The following is a 22,715-nucleotide window of genomic DNA, read 5'->3' on the forward strand; positions in this document are numbered from 1 at the left end:
CCTGAGTATGGCACACCTTGTGCTTTTGATACTCCAGTAACGTTGCAGCTCTGAAATATGGCCAAACTGGGGCAAATGGCATCTTGGCAGCTTCACGCTTGATTTTCCTCAATTCATGGGCAGTTATTTTGCGCCTTTTTTGCCCAGCACGCTTCTTGCGACCCTGTTGGCTATTTGCCATGAAACGCTTGATTGTTCGGTGATCACGCTTCAAAAGTTTGGCAATTTCAAGACTGCTGCATCCCTCTGCAAGACATCGCACAATATGGACTTTTCAGAGCCCGTCAAATCTCTCTTCTGACCCATTTTCTCAAAGGAAAGGAAGTTGCCTAATAATTAAGCACACCTTATATAGGGTGTTGATGTCATTACACCGCACCCCTCCTCATTACAGAGATGCACATCACCTGATTTACTTAATTGGTAGTTGGCTCTGAAGCCTATACAGCTTGGAGTAGGACGACATGTATAACAAGTGTCATGTGATCAAAGTACTCATTTGCCTAATAATTCTGCACACAGTGTATATGTGACCGACGGCCCCACTCTTGGCTGGTTTGTATCCGGCAGCTGAGGTGTAAGTCATCGCTTGTCAGGAGCTTAATACATAACAGGTGTCAGCAGTAACGGATCCCAGCACATGTGACTGACGCTTCTCTTCTGTCTACAGATCGCAAGACAACAGCAACAACTGCTGCAACAGCAGCACAAGATCAACATCCTGCAGCAGCAGATCCAGGTCAGTTTCCATCCACAGGTTTCAGGTGGGGAGAAGGGGGGCTGGGAATGTGGAGCATTTCTACCAGGGGGTAACCTATGATCACCAGAGATCAGCGGTGACATCACTGAGAACACCACCTATCCATCACCAGAGATCAGTGGTGACTATCATTGAGAACACCACCTATCCATCATCAGAGCTCAGTGGTGACATCACTGAGAATACCGCCTATCCATCACCAGAGATCAGTGGTGACATCATTGAGAACACCACCTATCCATCACCAGAGCTCAGTGGTGACATCATTGAGAACACCACCTATCCATCACCAGAGATCAGCGGTGACATCACTGAGAACACCTCCTATCCATCACCAGAGATCAGCGGTGACATCACTGAGAACACCTCCTATCCATCACCAGAGATCAGTGGTGACATCATTGAGAACACCTCCTATCCATCACCAGAGATCAGCGGTGACATCACTGAGAACACCGCCTATCCATCACCAGAGATCAGCAGTGACATCACTGAGAACACCACCTATCCATCACCAGAGATCAGCGGTGACATCATTGAGAACACCTCCTATCCATCACCAGAGATCAGCGGTGACATCACTGAGAACACCGCCTATCCATCACCAGAGATCAGCAGTGACATCACTGAGAACACCACCTATCCATCACCAGAGATCAGCGGTGACATCACTGAGAACACCGCCTATCCATCACCAGAGATCAGCAGTGACATCACTGAGAACACCGCCTATCCATCACCAGAGATCAGCAGTGACATCACTGAGAACACCACCTATCCATCACCAGAGATCAGCAGTGACATCACTGAGAACACCGCCTATCCATCATCAGAGATCAGTGGTGACATCACTGAGAACACCGCCTATCCATCACCAGAGATCAGTGGTGACATCACTGAGAACACCTCCTATCCATCATCAGAGATCAGTGGTGACATCACTGAGAACACCGCCTATCCATCACCAGAGATCAGTGGTGACATCACTGAGAACACCTCCTATCCATCATCAGAGATCAGCGGTGACATCACTGAAAACACCGCCTATCCATCACCAGAAATCAGCGGTGACATCACTGAGAACACCGCCTATCCATCACCAGAGATCAGCAGTGACATCACTGAGAACACCTCCTATCCATCACCAGAGATCAGCAGTGACATCACTGAGAACACCGCCTATCCATCACCAGAGATCAGCGGTGACATCACTGAGAACACCGCCTATCCATCACCAGAGATCAGCGGTGACATCACTGAGAACACCGCCTATCCATCACCAGAGATCAGCAGTGACATCACTGAGAACACCACCTATCCATCACCAGAGACCAGTGGTGACATCACTGAGAACACCGCCTATCCATCATCAGAGATCAGTGGTGACATCACTGAGAACACCGCCTATCCATCACCAGAGATCAGCAGTGACATCACTGAGAACACCGCCTATCCATCACCAGAGATCAGCGGTGACATCGCTGAAAACGCCTCCTATCCATCACCAGAGATCAGCAGTGACATCACTGAGAACGCCTCCTATCCATCACCAGAGATCAGTGGTGACATCACTGAGATCACCGCCTATCCATCACCAGAGATCAGCGGTGACATCACTGAGAACATCGCCTATCCATCACCAGAGATCAGTGGTGACATCACTCAGAACACCTCCTATCCATCACCAGAGATCAGCGGAGACATCACTGAGAACACCTCCTATCCATCACCAGAGATAAGTGGTGACATCACTGAGAATACCGCCTTTCCATCACCAGAGATTAGCGGTGACATCACTGAGAACACCACCTATCCATCACCAGAGATCAGCGGTGACATCACTGAGAACACCTCCTATCCATCACCAGAAATCAGCAGTGACATCACTGAGAACACCTCCTATCCATCACCAGAAATCAGCAGTGACATCACTGAGAACACCTCCTATCCATCACCAAAGATCAGCAGTGACATCACTGAGAACACCGCCTATCCATCACCAGAGATCAGCAGTGACATCACTGAGAACACCTCCTATCCATCACCAGAAATCAGCAGTGACATCACTGAGAACACCGCCTATCCATCACCAGAGATCAGCGGTGACATCACTGAGAACACCTCCTATCACCAGAGATCAGCAGTGACATCACTGAGAACACCGCCTATCCATCATCAGAGATCAGTGGTGACATCACTGAGAACACCGCCTATCCATCACCAGAGATCAGCAGTGACATCACTGAGAACACCGCCTATCCATCACCAGAGATCAGCGGTGACATCGCTGAAAACGCCTCCTATCCATCACCAGAGATCAGCAGTGACATCACTGAGAACGCCTCCTATCCATCACCAGAGATCAGTGGTGACATCACTGAGAACACCGCCTTTCCATCACCAGAGATTAGCGGTGACATCACTGAGAACACCACCTATCCATCACCAGAGATCAGCGGTGACATCACTGAGAACACCTCCCATCCATCACCAGAGATCAGCGGTGACATCACTGAGAACACCTCCTATCCATCACCAGAGATCAGAGGTGACATCACTGAGAACACCGCCTATCCATCACCAGAGATCAGCGGTGACATCACTGAGAACACCGCCTTTCCATCACCAGAGATTAGCGGTGACATCACTGAGAACACCGCCTTTCCATCACCAGAGATTAGCGGTGACATCACTGAGAACACCGCCTTTCCATCACCAGAGATTAGCGGTGACATCACTGAGAACACCGCCTATCCATCACCAGAGATCAGCGGTGACATCACTGAGAACACCGCCTATCCATCACCAGAGATTAGCGGTGACATCACTGAGAACACCGCCTTTCCATCACCAGAGATTAGCGGTGACATCACTGAGAACACCGCCTTTCCATCACCAGAGATTAGCGGTGACATCACTGAGAACACCGCCTATCCATCACCAGAGATCAGCGGTGACATCACTGAGAACACCGCCTTTCCATCACCAGAGATTAGCGGTGACATCACTGAGAACACCGCCTATCCATCACCAGAGATCAGTGGTGACATCACTGAGAACACCTCCTATCCATCACCAGAGATCAGCAGTGACATCACTGAGAACACCACCAATCCATCACCAGAAATCAGCAGTGACATCACTGAGAACACCTCCTATCCATCACCAGAGATCAGCGGTGACATCACTGAGAACACCACCTATCCATCACCAGAGAGCAGCGGTGACATCACTGAGAACACCACCTATCCATCACCAGAGATCAGCGGTGACATCACTGAGAACACCACCTATCCATCACCAGAAATCAGCGGTGACATCACTGAGAACACCTCCTATCCATCACCAGAGATCAGCGGTGACATCACTGAGAACACCACCTATCCATCACCAGAGAGCAGCGGTGACATCACTGAGAACACCTCCTATCCATCACCAGAAATCAGCGGTGACATCACTGAGAACACCACCTATCCATCACCAGAGATCAGCAGTGACATCACTGAGAACACCACCTATCCATCACCAGAGAGCAGCGGTGACATCACTGAGAACACCACCTATCCATCACCAGAGATCAGCGGTGACATCACTGAGAACACCTCCTATCCATCACCAGAGATCAGCAGTGGCATCACTGAGAACACCTCCTATCCATCACCAGAGATCAGCGGTGACATCACTGAGAACACCTCCTATCCATCACCAGAGATCAGCGGTGACATCACTGAGAACACCTCCTATCCATCACCAGAGATCAGCAGTGACATCACTGAGAACACCTCCTATCCATCACCAGAGATCAGTGGTGACATCACTGAGAACACCTCCTATCCATCACCAGAGATCAGCGGTGACATCACTGAGAACACCACCTATCCATCACCAGAGATCAGCGGTGACATCACTGAGAACACCTCCTATCCATCACCAGAGATCAGCAGTGACATCACTGAGAACACCTCCTATCCATCACCAGAGATCAGTGGTGACATCACTGAGAACACCTCCTATCCATCACCAGAGATCAGCGGTGACATCACTGAGAACACCTCCTATCCATCACCAGAGATCAGCGGTGACATCACTGAGAACACCTCCTATCCATCACCAGAGATCAGCGGTGACATCACTGAGAACACCGCCTATCCATCACCAGAGATCAGCGGTGACATCACTGAGAACACCTCCTATCCATCACCAGAGATCAGCAGTGACATCACTGAGAACACCTCCTATCCATCACCAGAGATCAGCAGTGACATCACTGAGAACACCTCCTATCCATCACCAGAGATCAGCGGTGACATCACTGAGAACACCTCCTATCCATCACCAGAGATCAGCGGTGACATCACTGAGAACACCGCCTATCCATCACCAGAGATCAGCGGTGACATCACTGAGAACACCTCCTATCCATCACCAGAGATCAGCAGTGACATCACTGAGAACATCTCCTATCCATCACCAGAGATCAGCGGTGACATCACTGAGAACACCTCCTATCCATCACCAGAGATCAGCGGTGACATCACTGAGAACACCTCCTATCCATCACCAGAGATCAGCAGTGACATCACTGAGAACACCTCCTATCCATCACCAGAGATCAGCGGTGACATCACTGAGAACACCTCCTATCCATCACCAGAGATCAGCGGTGACATCACTGAGAACACCTCCTATCCATCACCAGAGATCAGCAGTGACATCACTGAGAACACCGCCTATCCATCACCAGAGATCAGATATGTAGACTTTTGGTGACTCCGCCATTCTTTCTTTGTGGCGCTGTTGCTCACACTTCTTGGAATTACATGAGACGACTCTTGCTTGCCGCTTGTGTCAGACGTGAGCAGCAGACAGACAGTACGGCGCAGTACACGGTACTTACCCTCTTGTATGGCGGTAATTACCTAGTATTGAACAGAAAAAAAATTATTGCTATAGCAACGGTCTTCATGCGACTCAGGCATACAGATTCTGTTACATGGATTATGCTAAAAATAATACCGCCCCAAACACCCATGGACTCTACCGCAAAGAAGGAAAATGGGAGGTAAAAATACTGAAATCAGCCAGGAATAATGACATGGCCGCTTCCCTAACTACTCAATCTGAAGTATTTCATTTAGTATAGTGGCACATACAGCGGCGAACAGAGAAGCGCAGATTAAAGAGCTGTGTTCACATTTGTACTGTTGAAGTAGGCGTTCTCTGGAATCAGTCTATATATCTAATGTCCATCTCTCCCATATACCACGGATAGAAAATGTCTACACGCCCTGGTAAAATATTCCTATCAGGAAGAATCATTTCAGAACGTTATCCTCTTTTAATGTCGCCCATATTCTAGACAAATTATACAAACTAAAAATAACAAAGCTAAAATCATGTGGTTGCATAAGTCTTCACACCTTCTTATAATCGGGACTGTGGTTGTGATCAGATTCACCGATCACATCCCAGCACGTTAGACAGTATCAGAGCTCGGGCTCATCATTTACAGCGATTCTGATTAACCCCGGAGAAGGTGTCGCTGATTTAGAAGGATTTTCCTGACATCTTCTGGACTGTAAACAGCTGACAACACAGCAGAGGGCCTCACTGTAGAACGTGATCAGTCAGGATAAGAGATAAAAACCTTTCCCAGGCATCAGATACATGGACACTGTGAAGACGTGATAAATAAGGGACTGAAATATGGCACAAGAGTGACATTACCCGGGACCGGACGTCACTCAAACATTGATGAGCAAACAAGAAGAAAATCAGTCCGGGAGGCAGACAATTGGCCAACAGCAATATTAAAGGAGCTGCAGTAGTTTCTGTCCAGTCCTGGCTGTGTCCTGTGTGTCTGAGATGTGGGGGAGGAGAGGTATGGCGGAGCCTTTTCTTACAGAGCCTGGCCAGTCTCTGCCAATATCTCCACCAAGTCTGAAGAAACCATGTGTGAAACATATTGTCTGATGAGACCGAGGGGAACTTTCTGGACATAATGCCAACATTGCATCCCCAGAAGATCCCACTCCCCACAGTAAGGCATGGTGGGGGCAGCATTTTGCTCAGGGTCCAATTTATCAGCAGCTGGGGCTTCGGTCAAGATGGAAGGAAAAATGAACAAAACAAACAGACAATCCTGTAAAAACAAACAAAAACCCCCCAACATTTTGGCCTCTGCTAAAAAGCTGAAAAGGAATTTCACCTTTCAGCACAACGACCCCGAGTGCCCCCCCCCAAATCAGCAAAAGAAGAAGATGGAGGTTCTGGAATGGCCCAGACCGGAGTCCAAGGGGAAATCTGTGGTGACCTGAAAAGGGCGCTGTACACAGATGACCCCCGCAATCTGCCAGAGGGGAGGAGCGGGCACAGATCAGTGATCCTAAATGTGATAGACCCCGACCCAAAAGGACTGAACATGGCAGAAATTCACAGGGGACTTCACCAAAGTATTAGTGTAGGGTGTGTAGATTTATCCAACCTCAATATGTTACTTTATTTTTCTTTTGCCACCAGAAAAGATTTTAGTTTGTTTTTCAATGAGTTTGTACAGATTATGGCGACATTAAAGGGGGAGGTCTGGAATTGTTCTTAAGATGTTTTTTACAGGAGTAAGTTTGCAGCGTGCATTTGTATCTCCAGCTTCTGACCCGCACCTTCCAGAGGTAAAGCTGGTTTACTTACACAAGAACAATGTAAAGTCCTAACCACAACTCATATAAGAAGTGGCGATTCATCCGGATGACACTGTCACTGTAGGAAACGCCGCTCTCCAGCCAACATTCCTCGGCACTGAGGAGGCCATTTCTCGTGGCTACTTCTCGTGGACTCCTCACCACAGCACATTGCTTCATTGGATTTTCTCTGGGAGCTCCAGCGTGAGCCCAACCTAGGAGCCTGTGCATTCTGCGAAAGTGAGATCAGCTCGTGAGGAGCTGAAACGTCACAGTATGTCACAAGAAGAATAAAATACATGAATTATTTATTGTCTTGCTGATAAAATCCTCTTCATTACCAACAATCGTGAATTGGAGAGTGTGGTTTTCCTAAAGCGTTCTCATAGTTAATTCTAATTACTGGCACCTCTATAACTGCTATTCTGAGTACTGACCATTTACTCCCACCGTGCTTCACTGTAGACAGCACAGAGCCCCCACCGTGCTTCACTGTAGACAGCACCGAGCCCCCGCTGTGCTTCACTGTAGACAGCACCGAGCCCCCGCCGTGCTTCACTGTAGACAGCACCGAGCCCCCGCCATGCTTTGTAGACAGCAGAGAGCCCAAGCTGTGTTTCACTGTAGACATCACTGAGCCCCCGCCGTGACTCACTGTAGACATCAGTGAGCCCCCGCTGTACTTCACTGTGGACATAACTGAGCCCCCGCCGTGCTTCACTGTAGACATCACTGAGCCCCCTCTGTACTTCACTGTAATCATCACGATCCCCCGCCATGCTTTAAGGTCCAGTCACACTAAGCAACTTACCAGCGATCCCAACAACGATAGGGATCGCTGGTAAGTTGCTAGGAGGTTGCTGGTGAGATGTCACACTGCGACGCTCCAGCGATCCCACCAGCAACCTGACCTGGCAGGGATCGCTGGAGCGTGGCTACACTAGTTGCTGGTGAGCTCACCAGCAACCAGTGACCAGCCCCCAGCGCCGCGTGGAAGATGCTGCGCTTGGTAACTAAGGTAAATATCGGTAACCAACCCGATATTTACCTTGGTTACCACTGCACGGAGCTACACGTGCAGAGAGCAGGGAGCAGCGCACACTGAGCGCTGGCTCCTTGCTCTCCTAGCTACAACACACATCGGGTTAATTACACGATGTGTGCTGCAGCTAAATGTGCACAGAGCAGGGAGCAGCGCACAATGCTTAGCGCTGGCTCCCTGCTCTCCTACTTACAGCACACATTGGGTTAATTACCTGATGTGTGCTGCAGCTACATGTGCACAGAGCAGGGAGCAGCGCACAATGCTTAGCGCTGGCTCCCTGCTTTCCTACTTACAGCACACATTGGGTTAATTACCTGAAGTGTGCTGCAGCTAAATGTGCACAGAGCAGGGAGCAGCGCACACCGCTTAGCGCTGGCTCCCTGCTCTCCTAGCTACAGCACACATTGGGTTAATTACCCGATGTATGCTGCAGCTAAATGTGCACAGAGCAGGGAGCAGCGCACAATGCTTAGCACTGGCTCCCTGCTCTCCTAGCTGCAGCACACATCAGGTTAATTAACCTGATGTGTCCTGCAGCTACATGTGCACAGAGCAGGAGCCGGCAGCACAGGCAGTGAGAGCGGCAGAGGCTGGTATCGAAGGTAAATATCGGGTAACCAAGGACAGGGCTTCTTGGTTACCCGATGTTTACATTGGTTACCAGCCTCTGCAGAAGCCGGCTCCTGCTGCCTGCACATTTAGTTGTTGCTGTCTCGCTGTCACACACAGCGATCTGTGCTTCACAGCGGGACAGCAACAACTAAAAAATGGCCCAGGACATTCAGCAACAACCAACGACCTCACAGCAGGGGCCAGGGTGTTGCTGGATGTCACACACAGCAACATCGCTAGCAACGTCACAAAAGTTGTTCGTTACCAGCGATGTTGCTTAGTGTGACGGGGCCTTTACTGTAGGCGTGATGTAGAGGTGATGTCGTATAGTTCGGCATGTCTTCTGCAGTTGAAGGGATTTTTGAGTACCAGCCTCCTTCATTAGGATGTGAATAATCTCAAATTAAAGCTGAGAGTCGGCACCTTAAGCCACTGTCTAAATATTTCTAAATCTGTCTATCTCATATCTACAGTCCAAACACAGCAGCACTCCAGATTAGCAGGTTCAGCGGAAAAAGTGTTGGTATTTATGCAGCCTATAAATGCGACATTTCGGCACGACACAATGAGCCTTTTTCAGGATAAGTGAAACATCTAAGGTGTAAATGAAAATGGAAACGTCATGGAGCGCAGCCTCTCGGTGTGATGGGTTTACGGCACCCACTATCCATACGGATCTATTACTACTATAAATGTATCTCCTATCGATCTGTAAATCTCTGATCTCTCCATCCTTGTATCTGTGTCTGGTGCTCTCTCATAGTTAATAATAGACGATCTGCTGATGCGGGGACGCAGCCTGAGCAGCTGCGGACATGGAGATACTCTCAGATCTTTGCCTTTATTCATGTGATTAAACACTAGAAATTGAAGTAGTCGTGAGCAGAACAAGCGCTGTGTGTCTGGAGATCAGCGGTAATTACTCTCCACATTAGCCCCGTGTCTGCCATGACCTGTTTAATTAATTTTTTGCTGGGATAATAATAGTAGAAATATATTTAAAGATTCGCCTCATCATTAAGTGTCTAATTGACCTCCAATTCTACGAGCCAGACCTCTCCTTTATAGCCCAGGGCAATGTCTGCAAAGACAAGAGCTGCATCTCATCACCGGCCCTGCACAGTGCAACCTCTCCCAGCCTGTGATGGGATGAGTGCACGGCACCGCTTCTCCCGGTCTGTGTGATGGGATGAGTGCACGGCACCGCCTCTCCCAGCCTGTGATGGGATGAGTGCACGGCACCGCTTCTCCCGGTCTGTGTGATGGGATGAGTGCACGGCACCGCTTCTCCCGGTCTGTGTGATGGGATGAGTGCACGGCACCGCTTCTCCCGGTCTGTGTGATGTGATTAGTGCACAGCACCGCTTCTCCCGGTCTGTGTGATGGGATGAGTGCACGGCACCGCTTCTCCCGGTCTGTGTGATGTGATTAGTGCACAGCACCGCTTCTCCCGGTCTGTGTGATGGGATGAGTGCACGGCACCGCTTCTCCCGGTCTGTGTGATGTGATGAGTGCACGGCACCGCTTCTCCCGGTCTGTGTGATGGGATGAGTGCACGGCACCGCTTCTCCCGGTCTGTGTGATGGGATGAGTGCACGGCACCGCTTCTCCCGGTCTGTGTGATGTGATTAGTGCACGGCACCGCTTCTCCCGGTCTGTGTGATGGGATGAGTGCACGGCACCGCTTCTCCCGGTCTGTGTGATGTGATTAGTGCACGGCACCGCTTCTCCCGGTCTGTGTGATGGGATGAGTGCACGGCACCGCTTCTCCCGGTCTGTGTGATGTGATTAGTGCACAGCACCGCTTCTCCCGGTCTGTGTGATGGGATGAGTGCACGGCACCGCTTCTCCCGGTCTGTGTGATGTGATTAGTGCACAGCACCGCTTCTCCCGGTCTGTGTGATGGGATGAGTGCACGGCACCGCTTCTCCCGGTCTGTGTGATGGGATGAGTGCACGGCACCGCTTCTCCCGGTCTGTGTGATGGGATGAGTGCACGGCACCGCTTCTCCCGGTCTGTGTGATGTGATGAGTGCACGGCACCGCTTCTCCCGGTCTGTGTGATGGGATGAGTGCACGGCACCGCTTCTCCCGGTCTGTGTGATGTGATTAGTGCACGGCACCGCTTCTCCCGGTCTGTGTGATGGGATGAGTGCACGGCACCGCTTCTCCCGGTCTGTGTGATGGGATGAGTGCACGGCACCGCTTCTCCCGGTCTGTGTGATGTGATTAGTGCACGGCACCGCTTCTCCCGGTCTGTGTGATGTGATTAGTGCAAGGCACCGCTTCTCCCGGTCTGTGTGATGTGATGAGTGCACGGCACCGCTTCTCCCGGTCTGTGTGATGGGATGAGTGCACAGCACCGCTTCTCCCGGTCTGTGTGATGTGATGAGTGCACAGCACCGCTTCTCCCGGTCTGTGATGGGATGAGTGCACGGCACCGCTTCTCCCGGTCTGTGTGATGTGATGAGTGCACGGCACCGCTTCTCCCGGTCTGTGTGATGTGATTAGTGCACGGCACCGCTTCCCCCGGTCTGTGTGATGTGATTAGTGCACGGCACCGCTTCTCCCGGTCTGTGTGATGTGATTAGTGCACGGCACCGCTTCTCCCGGTCTGTGTGATGTGATTAGTGCACGGCACCGCTTCTCCCGGTCTGTGTGATGTGATTAGTGCACAGCACCGCTTCTCCCGGTCTGTGTGATGTGATTAGTGCACGGCACCGCTTCTCCCAGTCCGTGATGGGATTAGTGCACAGCACCGCTTTTCCCGGTCTGTGTGATGAGATTCAGGCACGCTCTTGCTTTTCCCGGTCTGTGTGATGAGATTCAGGCACGCTCTTGCTTCTCCCGGTCTGTGTGATGAGATTCAGGCACGCTCTTGCTTATCCTGGTCTGTGTGATGTGATTCAGGCACGCTCTTGCTTATCCTGGTCTGTGTGATGAGATTCAGGCACGCTCTTGCTTCTCCCGGTCTGTGTGATGAGATTCAGGCACGCTCTTGCTTATCCTGGTCTGTGTGATGTGATTCAGTCACGCTCTTGCTTCTCCCGGTCTGTGTGATGAGATTCAGGCACGCTCTTGCTTCTCCCGGTCTGTGTGATGTGATTCAGGCACGCTCTTGCTTCTCCCGGTCTGTGTGATGAGATTCAGGCACGCTCTTGCTTATCCTGGTCTGTGTGATGTGATTCAGGCACGCTCTTGCTTATCCTGGTCTGTGTGATGAGATTCAGGCACGCTCTTGCTTCTCCCGGTCTGTGTGATGAGATTCAGGCACGCTCTTGCTTATCCTGGTCTGTGTGATGAGATTCAGGCACGCTCTTGCTTCTCCCGGTCTGTGTGATGAGATTCAGGCACGCTCCCGCTTCTCCCGGTCTGTGTGATGAGATTCAGGCACGCTCTTGCTTCTCCCGGTCTGTGTGATGTGATTCAGGCACGCTCTTGCTTCTCCCGGTCTGTGTGATGAGATTCAGGCACGCTCTTGCTTCTCCCGGTCTGTGTGATGTGATTCAGGCACGCTCTTGCTTCTCCTGGTCTGTGTGATGTGATTCAGGCACGCTCTTGCTTCTCCTGGTCTGTGTGATGTGATTCAGGCATGCTCTTGCTTCTCCCGGGTGTGTGATGAGATTCAGGCACGCTCTTGCTTCTCCTGGTCTGTGTGATGTGATTCAGGCACGCTCTTGCTTCTCCTGGTCTGTGTGATGTGATTCAGGCACGCTCTTGCTTCTCCCGGTCTGTGTGATGTGATTCAGGCACACTCTTGCTTCTCCTGGTCTGTGTGATGAGATTCAGGCATGCTCTTGCTTCTCCTGGTCTGTGTGATGTGATTCAGGCACGCTCTTGCTTCTCCTGATCTGTGTGATGTGATTCCGGCATGCTCTTGCTTCTCCTGGTCTGTGTGATGAGATTCAGGCACGCTCTTGCTTCTCCCGGTCTGTGTGATGAGATTCAGGCACGCTCCCGCTTCTCCTGGTCTGTGTGATGAGATTCAGGCACGCTCTTGCTTCTCCTGGTCTGTGTGATGTGATTCAGGCACGCTCTTGCTTCTCCTGATCTGTGTGATGAGATTCAGGCACGCTCCCGCTTCTCCTGGTCTGTGTGATGAGATTCAGGCACGCTCCCGCTTCTCCTGGTCTGTGTGATGAGATTCAGGCACGCTCTTGCTTCTCCTGATCTGTGTGATGAGATTCAGGCACGCTCCCGCTTCTCCCGGTCTGTGTGATGAGATTCAGGCACGCTCCCGCTTCTCCTGGTCTGTGTGATGAGATTCAGGCACGCTCTTGCTTCTCCCGGTCTGTGTGATGAGATTCAGGCACGCTCCCGCTTCTCCTGGTCTGTGTGATGAGATTCAGGCACGCTCTTGCTTCTCCCGGTCTGTGTGATGAGATTCAGGCACGCTCTTGCTTCTCCTGGTCTGTGTGATGTGATTCAGGCACGCTCTTGCTTCTCCCGGTCTGTGTGATGAGATTCAGGCACGCTCTTGCTTTTCCCGGTCTGTGTGATGAGATTCAGGCACGCTCTTGCTTCTCCCGGTCTGTGTGATGAGATTCAGGCACGCTCTTGCTTATCCTGGTCTGTGTGATGTGATTCAGGCACGCTCTTGCTTATCCTGGTCTGTGTGATGAGATTCAGGCACGCTCTTGCTTCTCCCGGTCTGTGTGATGAGATTCAGGCACGCTCTTGCTTATCCTGGTCTGTGTGATGTGATTCAGTCACGCTCTTGCTTCTCCCGGTCTGTGTGATGAGATTCAGGCACGCTCTTGCTTCTCCCGGTCTGTGTGATGTGATTCAGGCACGCTCTTGCTTCTCCCGGTCTGTGTGATGAGATTCAGGCACGCTCTTGCTTATCCTGGTCTGTGTGATGTGATTCAGGCACGCTCTTGCTTATCCTGGTCTGTGTGATGAGATTCAGGCACGCTCTTGCTTCTCCCGGTCTGTGTGATGAGATTCAGGCACGCTCTTGCTTATCCTGGTCTGTGTGATGAGATTCAGGCACGCTCTTGCTTCTCCCGGTCTGTGTGATGAGATTCAGGCACGCTCCCGCTTCTCCCGGTCTGTGTGATGAGATTCAGGCACGCTCTTGCTTCTCCCGGTCTGTGTGATGTGATTCAGGCACGCTCTTGCTTCTCCCGGTCTGTGTGATGAGATTCAGGCACGCTCTTGCTTCTCCCGGTCTGTGTGATGTGATTCAGGCACGCTCTTGCTTCTCCTGGTCTGTGTGATGTGATTCAGGCACGCTCTTGCTTCTCCTGGTCTGTGTGATGTGATTCAGGCATGCTCTTGCTTCTCCCGGGTGTGTGATGAGATTCAGGCACGCTCTTGCTTCTCCTGGTCTGTGTGATGTGATTCAGGCACGCTCTTGCTTCTCCTGGTCTGTGTGATGTGATTCAGGCACGCTCTTGCTTCTCCCGGTCTGTGTGATGAGATTCAGGCACACTCTTGCTTCTCCTGGTCTGTGTGATGAGATTCAGGCATGCTCTTGCTTCTCCTGGTCTGTGTGATGTGATTCAGGCACGCTCTTGCTTCTCCTGATCTGTGTGATGTGATTCCGGCATGCTCTTGCTTCTCCTGGTCTGTGTGATGAGATTCAGGCACGCTCTTGCTTCTCCCGGTCTGTGTGATGAGATTCAGGCACGCTCCCGCTTCTCCTGGTCTGTGTGATGAGATTCAGGCACGCTCTTGCTTCTCCTGGTCTGTGTGATGTGATTCAGGCACGCTCTTGCTTCTCCTGATCTGTGTGATGAGATTCAGGCACGCTCCCGCTTCTCCTGGTCTGTGTGATGAGATTCAGGCACGCTCCCGCTTCTCCTGGTCTGTGTGATGAGATTCAGGCACGCTCTTGCTTCTCCTGATCTGTGTGATGAGATTCAGGCACGCTCCCGCTTCTCCCGGTCTGTGTGATGAGATTCAGGCACGCTCCCGCTTCTCCTGGTCTGTGTGATGAGATTCAGGCACGCTCTTGCTTCTCCCGGTCTGTGTGATGAGATTCAGGCACGCTCCCGCTTCTCCTGGTCTGTGTGATGAGATTCAGGCACGCTCTTGCTTCTCCCGGTCTGTGTGATGAGATTCAGGCACGCTCTTGCTTCTCCTGGTCTGTGTGATGTGATTCAGGCACGCTCTTGCTTCTCCCGGTCTGTGTGATGTGATTCAGGCATGCTCTTGCTTCTCCTGATCTGTGTGATGTGATTCCGGCATGCTCTTGCTTCTCCTGGTCTGTGTGATGAGATTCAGGCACGCTCTTGCTTCTCCCGGTCTGTGTGATGAGATTCAGGCATGCTCTTGCTTCTCCTGGTCTGTGTGATGTGATTCAGGCACGCTCTTGCTTCTCCTGATCTGTGTGATGTGATTCCGGCACGCTCTTGCTTCTCCCGGGTGTGTGATGAGATTCAGGCACGCTCTTGCTTTTCCCGGTCTGTGTGATGTGATTAAGGCACGCTCTTGCTTCTCCTGGTCTGTGTGATGAGATTCAGGCACGCTCTTGCTTCTCCCGGTCTGTGTGATGAGATTCAGGCACGCTCCCGCTTCTCCTGGTCTGTGTGATGAGATTCAGGCATGCTCTTGCTTCTCCCGGTCTGTGTGATGTGATTCAGGCACGCTCTTGCTTCTCCCGGTCTGTGTGATGTGATTAAGGCACGCTCTTGCTTCTCCTGGTCTGTGTGATGTGATTCAGACACGCTCTTGCTTATCCTGATCTGTGTGATGTGATTCAGGCACGCTCTTGCTTCTCCCGGTCTGTGTGATGAGATTCAGGCACGCTCTTGCTTCTCCCGGTCTGTGTGATGTGATTAAGGCACGCTCTTGCTTCTCCTGGTCTGTGTGATGAGATTCAGGCACGCTCTTGCTTCTCCCGGTCTGTGTGATGTGATTCAGGCACGCTCTTGCTTCTCCTGATCTGTGTGATGTGATTCAGGCACGCTCTTGCTTCTCCCGGTCTGTGTGATGTGATTAAGGCACGCTCTTGCTTCTCCTGGTCTGTGTGATGAGATTCAGGCACGCTCTTGCTTCTCCCGGTCTGTGTGATGTGATTCAGGCACGCTCTTGCTTCTCCTGATCTGTGTGATGTGATTCAGGCACGCTCTTGCTTCTCCCGGTCTGTGTGATGAGATTCAGGCACGCTCTTGCTTCTCCCGGTCTGTGTGATGTGATTCCGGCATGCTCTTGCTTCTCCTGGTCTGTGTGATGTGATTCAGGCACGCTCTTGCTTCTCCTGGTCTGTGTGATGTGATTCCGGCATGTTCTTGCTTCTCCCGGGTGTGTGATGTGATTCAGTCACGCTCTTGCTTCTCCTGGTCTGTGTGATGTGATTCAGGCACGCTCTTGCTTCTCCCGGTCTGTGTGATGTGATTCAGGCACGCTCTTGCTTCTCCTGGTCTGTGTGATGAGATTCAGGCACGCTCTTGCTTCTCCTGATCTGTGTGATGAGATTCAGGCACGCTCTTGCTTCTCCTGGTCTGTGTGATGAGATTCAGGCACGCTCTTGCTTCTCCTGGTCTGTGTGATGAGATTCAGGCACACTCTTGCTTCTCCTGGTCTGTGTGATGAGATTCAGGCATGCTCTTGCTTCTCCTGGTCTGTGTGATGTGATTCAGGCACGCTCTTGCTTCTCCGGTCTGTGTGATGTGATTCAGGCATGCTCTTGCTTCTCCTGGTCTGTGTGATGTGATTCAGGCACGCTCTTGCTTCTCCTGGTCTGTGTGATGAGATTCAGGCACGCTCTTGCTTCTCCTGATCTGTGTGATGTGATTCAGGCACGCTCTTGCTTCTCCCGGTCTGTGTGATGTGATTCAGGCACGCTCTTGCTTCTCCCGGTCTGTGTGATGAGATTCAGGCACGCTCTTGCTTCTCCTGATCTGTGTGATGTGATTCAGGCACGCTCTTGCTTCTCCTGGTCTGTGTGATGTGATTCAGGCATGCTCTTGCTTCTCCCGGTCTGTGTGATGAGATTCAGGCACGCTCTTGCTTCTCCCGGTCTGTGTGATGAGATTCAGGCACGCTCTTGCTTATCCTGATCTGTGTGATGTGATTCAGGCACGCTCTTGCTTCTCCCGGTCTGTGTGATGTGATTCAGGCACGCTCTTGCTTCTCCTGATCTGTGTGATGTGATTCAGGCACGCTCTTGCTTCTCCTGGTCTGTGTGATGTGATTCAGGCATGCTCTTGCTTCTCCCGGTCTGTGTGATGAGATTCAGGCACGCTCTTGCTTCTCCCGGTCTGTGTGATGAGATTCAGGCACGCTCTTGCTTATCCTGATCTGTGTGATGTGATTCAGGCACGCTCTTGCTTCTCCCGGTCTGTGTGATGTGATTCAGGCACGCTCTTGCTTATCCTGATCTGTGTGATGTGATTCAGGCACGCTCTTGCTTCTCCCGGTCTGTGTGATGAGATTCAGGCACGCTCTTGCTTCTCCCGGTCTGTGTGATGTGATTCAGGCACGCTCTTGCTTATCCTGATCTGTGTGATGTGATTCAGGCACGCTCTTGCTTCTCCCGGTCTGTGTGATGAGATTCAGGCACGCTCTTGCTTCTCCTGATCTGTGTGATGAGATTCAGGCACGCTCTTGCTTCTCCCGGTCTGTGTGATGTGATTCAGGCACGCTCTTGCTTCTCCTGATCTGTGTGATGTGATTCAGGCACGCTCTTGATTCTCCCGGTCTGTGTGATGACATTCAGTCACGCTCTTGCTTCTCCCGGGTGTGTGATGTGATTCAGGCACGCTCTTGCTTCTCCTGATCTGTGTGATGTGATTCAGGCACGCTCTTGCTTCTCCCGGTCTGTGTGATGTGATTCAGGCACGCTCTTGCTTCTCCCGGGTGTGTGATGAGATTCAGGCACGCTCTTGCTTCTCCCGGTCTGTGTGATGTGATTCAGGCACGCTCTTGCTTCTCCCGGTCTGTGTGATGTGATTCAGGCACGCTCTTGCTTCTCCCGGTCTGTGTGATGTGATTCAGGCATGCTCTTGCTTCTCCTGGTCTGTGTGATGTGATTCAGGCACGCTCTTGCTTCTCCTGGTCTGTGTGATGTGATTCAGGCACGCTCTTGCTTCTCCTGGTCTGTGTGATGTGATTCAGTCACGCTCTTGCTTCTCCTGGTCTGTGTGATGTGATTCAGGCACGCTCTTGCTTCTCCTGGTCTGTGTGATGTGATTCAGGCACACTCTTGCTTCTCCTGGTCTGTGTGATGTGATTCAGTCACGCTCTTGCTTCTCCTGGTCTGTGTGATGTGATTCAGGCACGCTCTTGCTTCTCCTGGTCTGTGTGGTGTGATTCAGGCACGCTCTTGCTTCTCCCGGTCTGTGTGATGTGATTCAGGCACACTCTTGCTTCTCCCGGTCTGTGTGATGTGATTCAGGCATGCTCTTGCTTCTCCCGGTCTGTGTGATGAGATTCAGGCACGCTCTTGATTCTCCTGGTCTGTGTGATGACATTCAGGCACGCTCTTGCTTCTCCCGGTCTGTGTGATGTGATTCAGGCACGCTCTTGCTTCTCCTGGTCTGTGTGATGTGATTCCGGCATGTTCTTGCTTCTCCCGGGTGTGTGATGTGATTCAGTCACGCTCTTGCTTCTCCTGGTCTGTGTGATGTGATTCAGGCACGCTCTTGCTTCTCCCGGTCTGTGTGATGTGATTCAGGCACGCTCTTGCTTCTCCTGGTCTGTGTGATGTGATTCCGGCATGTTCTTGCTTCTCCCGGGTGTGTGATGTGATTCAGTCACGCTCTTGCTTCTCCTGGTCTGTGTGATGTGATTCAGGCACGCTCTTGCTTCTCCTGGTCTGTGTGATGTGATTCAGGCACGCTCTTGCTTCTCCCGGTCTGTGTGATGTGATTCAGGCACGCTCTTGCTTCTCCCGGTCTGTGTGATGTGATTCAGGCATGCTCTTGCTTCTCCCGGTCTGTGTGATGAGATTCAGGCACGCTCTTGATTCTCCTGGTCTGTGTGATGACATTCAGGCACGCTCTTGCTTCTCCCGGTCTGTGTGATGAGATTCAGGCACGGTACCGCTTCTTCCGTGTCATATCTTATAACAGGGGTCCCCATCCTATGACTTCGCACAGAATATCAACTCTGGATTCACATATACTGGCCATGGGGGTTAAGAGCACATATGTTAAGAAGGAGACAGGATGATATTGCCAGATAGAGGGTTGTCTGAAGCTCGATGTGATGGTGGGTGGGAGTACTTTATGCACTAAGGCTACTTTCACACATCCGGTTTGAGCCCTGCGGCTCAATCCGGCTGTGAAAACTATGCAACGGATGCGGTGAAAACACCGCATCCTTTGCATCAGTTTTTACATGCGGCCGGTCCGGTTTTTTCCGGTTGCGGCATGCTACTGAGCATGCGCAGTGGAAAATACCGCATGCGGCGACCGGATGCGGTTTTTTCCGCATCGCGCCGCATCCGGCCTCCATAGGGATGCATTGAAAAATGCGCCGCAGCGGCCGGATGCGGCGCGATGCGGTGTTTTTTGCCGGAGCAAAAAACGTTGCAGGGTACGTTCGATCCGGCCGCCGCATCGGCTAAATCTGCCGCATGCGGCAAAAACCGGACCGAACGCAAGCCCCTACGGCACAATGCGGCACTAATATAAGTCAATGCAAAAAAAACCGCAATCGGCGTTACAAAAGCCGGTTGCGGTTTTTCTGCAGAACGCCGTATTGTGCCGCAGAGCAAAAATCCGGATGTGTGAAAGTACCCTTAGGCTACTTTCACACATCAGTTTTCTGCATTCAGGCACAATCCTTTTTTTTCCTGATCCAAAGGATCCGGCAAAAAAATGTAAAACCGTATCCACCGGATCCGGTTTTTAACGGATCCGTTATGCCGGATGCGTACAAAACCGGATCCGGTGGATACGGTTTGCATCCGTTTTTGCATCCGGTTTGTCCTTTTTTTTGAAGGATCAGCTTTTTAAATTTAATTTGGTGCATGCGCAGTTTACAAAAACGGATCCGGTAGCCGCATCCATTTTTTACCGCATTGCGCCGGATCCGGAGTCCATAGGCTTTCATTGTAAAACACGCCGAATCGCGCCGGATCCGGCGCGATGCAGTTTTTTTGCCGGACAAAAAAACCTTGCAAGACACGTTGCCTCCGGCCGCTGCTTTGACTAATTTTGCCGCATCCGGAAAAAAACGGATGCAACGCAAAGCCATCAGGTACAATCCGGTAACAATGCAAATCTAAATAATTATATTATAAATATAATTTATACCGGATCCGGATCCGTTTAACCCGTTTTTTCCGGATTGTACCTGATGGAAAAAAACTGATGTGTGAAAGTAGCCTTATGCTGAATGGCGGTGAGGTGGGGACCCTTGGATGTTGCCTCGAAGCTAAGTGAGAGATTTAACTGTGATTATACACGGTTTCAGGGCTTTGGATGTGGCTGACAAGGTAAGAAAAGTTTGGGGATCACTGTCCTAAAATATCTGGCTCATGCCCAGAACCATTTCTCCTGATCTCCATGGCACGGTATGTCAGCGCTGCACAGTGCCAAGGCAGACACAACGTGGACCAGCGCAGCACAGTGCCAGGGCAGACACAACGTGGACCTATGCTGCACAGTGCCAGGGCAGACACAACGTGGACCAGAGCAGCACAGTGCCAGGGCAGACACAACGTGGACCTATGCTGCACAGTGCCAGGGCAGACACAACGTGGACCTATGCTGCACAGTGCCAGGGCAGACACGACGTGGACCAGTGCTGCACAGTGCCAGGGCAGACACGACGTGGACCAGCGCTGCACAGTGCCAGGGCAGACACAACTTGGACCAGCTCTGCACAGTGCCAGGGCAGACACGACGTGGACCAGCTCTGCACAGTGCCAGGGCAGACACAACGGGGACCAGCGCTGAACAGTGCCAGGGCAGACACGACGTGGACCAGCGCTGCACAGTGCCAGGGCAGACACGACGTGGACCAGCTCTGCACAGTGCCAGGGCAGACACAACGGGGACCAGCGCTGAACAGTGCCAGGGCAGACACGACGTGGACCAGCTCTGCACAGTGCCAGGGCAGACACAACGGGGACCAGCGCTGAACAGTGCCAGGGCAGACACAACGTGGAGCTGAATGCTATGGGCTTTAGTGTGCTGCAATAATGTTTGTACTTCTGAATCTTAGAAAGAAGACCATGATCTTGATAATTATTTATAGGGACAGTCCCCGCTGGAGACCACCCCATGCTGATACGAGATTTGGGGAGGGTTCAATGAATGACCCCCCAATCAACAAATGTGAGCTCTATAGACTAAAGACCGGCAATATATTGGGGAGAACAGGGGCAGTCAGCACCGTGTGCGACCCTTGTGATCCTCATAAGGCTGCATTCACATATCCTCGGGTTACGGTTCGACTGCTGGTCTCCTGACCCAAACTCAACATCCGCATAAGCATGTACAGTACAGGTCAAAAGTTTGGACACACTTGTATATGCAGTGATCTTTCTCAAAATAACACTTGGAAACAATGAATATAGAATCAGTGTAACACAGACCAGAGGTGTGCACCATTCCTACTGGCTGCACTGTTACTCTGATGACGGGTTTAATTATTCTAACAGCAGATTCATCAGGTCGTCACCTCGAATGGCTCAAATGATCAGCTATGTCACGGCTCGTCAAGTCAAATCGCCAGCCTTCAAAAAGTGTTTGCTGCCATCGGGTGATTTGCAGGGGCATGGATTATAGACAGCTCCATACAGCGCTGAGCCTATTCTACAACTCTTCTAATCCACAATATGGTAAGAAGCCCTCAAGTAAAGAGAAACTGCAATACATCATTACTGCAAGAAATGAAAGTCATTTCTGAAAATTACTAGAACCTCGAAGGTATCCTCAAGTGCAATCATGAAAACAATCAATCGCTGTGGGTTTCATGAGAACCACCATAAGTAAGGAAAACCAAGAATGACCTCTGCTGCCTAGGATAAGTTCATCAGAGTTATCTGCCTTAGAAACTGTAACTGAGATCAACTCAGATAACAGCCCTCATTATGATGCACATACATTAAGCAGCAAACACAGCTCAACACCATCCGTCCAGAGGAGACTGCAGCATTCAATCAAAAAACACCTCATAAAGAAGCCACTACTGAAGACCACAAACAAGAAGAGACTTGTATAGACCGAGCAACGCAAGACCGGACAGGAGATCAGTGGAAGTCTGTACCGTGCGATTTTTTTTTCTTTTCTTAATAAAAAAACCCACGTCTTTGTTACACACCGAGGCGGTGAGTGGATGGTTTTTACACGTGGTGCCCCCATGAAGCATGGTGGAAGGTGTGATGTTGGTAACACTGGTGGTGATTTATTCCACATACATGGCACCTCACCCAGCAGGGTGACCACAGTGTTGTGCAGCGACCACCATCTCATAAGGTCTGCGCTCAGTTAGACCATGTGTTGTTTCATGACAATGATGCAACACTCCTCTGGGAGGTGTAGGGACTATGACACTAGGAAGGAGAGCGATGGAGGCTGCGTCAGAGGACACGGCTGCCACAACCACCAACTTCAACCCAACTGAGGTCATTTTGGATGAGTTACCACAGAGTGAAGGTAAAACAGCCAAGCACTCGGCACCTCCGGGAAATCCTTCATCCTTCAGGACTGATTATAGCAATT

General features: G+C 51.1%; 1 protein-coding gene across 11 annotated transcripts in view; it reads left to right on the forward strand.

Moving 5' to 3' along the window:
- Positions 1-22,715, forward strand: part of SOX6 (SRY-box transcription factor 6) — an 853,991-nt gene that overhangs the window by 645,594 nt on the left and 185,682 nt on the right. For all 11 annotated transcript variants that reach the window (XR_012727417.1, XM_075326979.1, XM_075326980.1 and 8 more), the window contains one exon: positions 671-739. Coding sequence is in view for 10 of the 11 variants with exons in the window: in XM_075326979.1 (XP_075183094.1) it covers positions 671-739 (69 nt within the window). In the remaining variant the exon portion in view is untranslated. The remainder of the gene's footprint in view (positions 1-670; positions 740-22,715) is intronic.

Source organism: Anomaloglossus baeobatrachus, chromosome 10 (genome assembly GCF_048569485.1).
Source record: "Anomaloglossus baeobatrachus isolate aAnoBae1 chromosome 10, aAnoBae1.hap1, whole genome shotgun sequence".
Lineage (NCBI taxonomy): Eukaryota > Metazoa > Chordata > Amphibia > Anura > Aromobatidae > Anomaloglossus > Anomaloglossus baeobatrachus.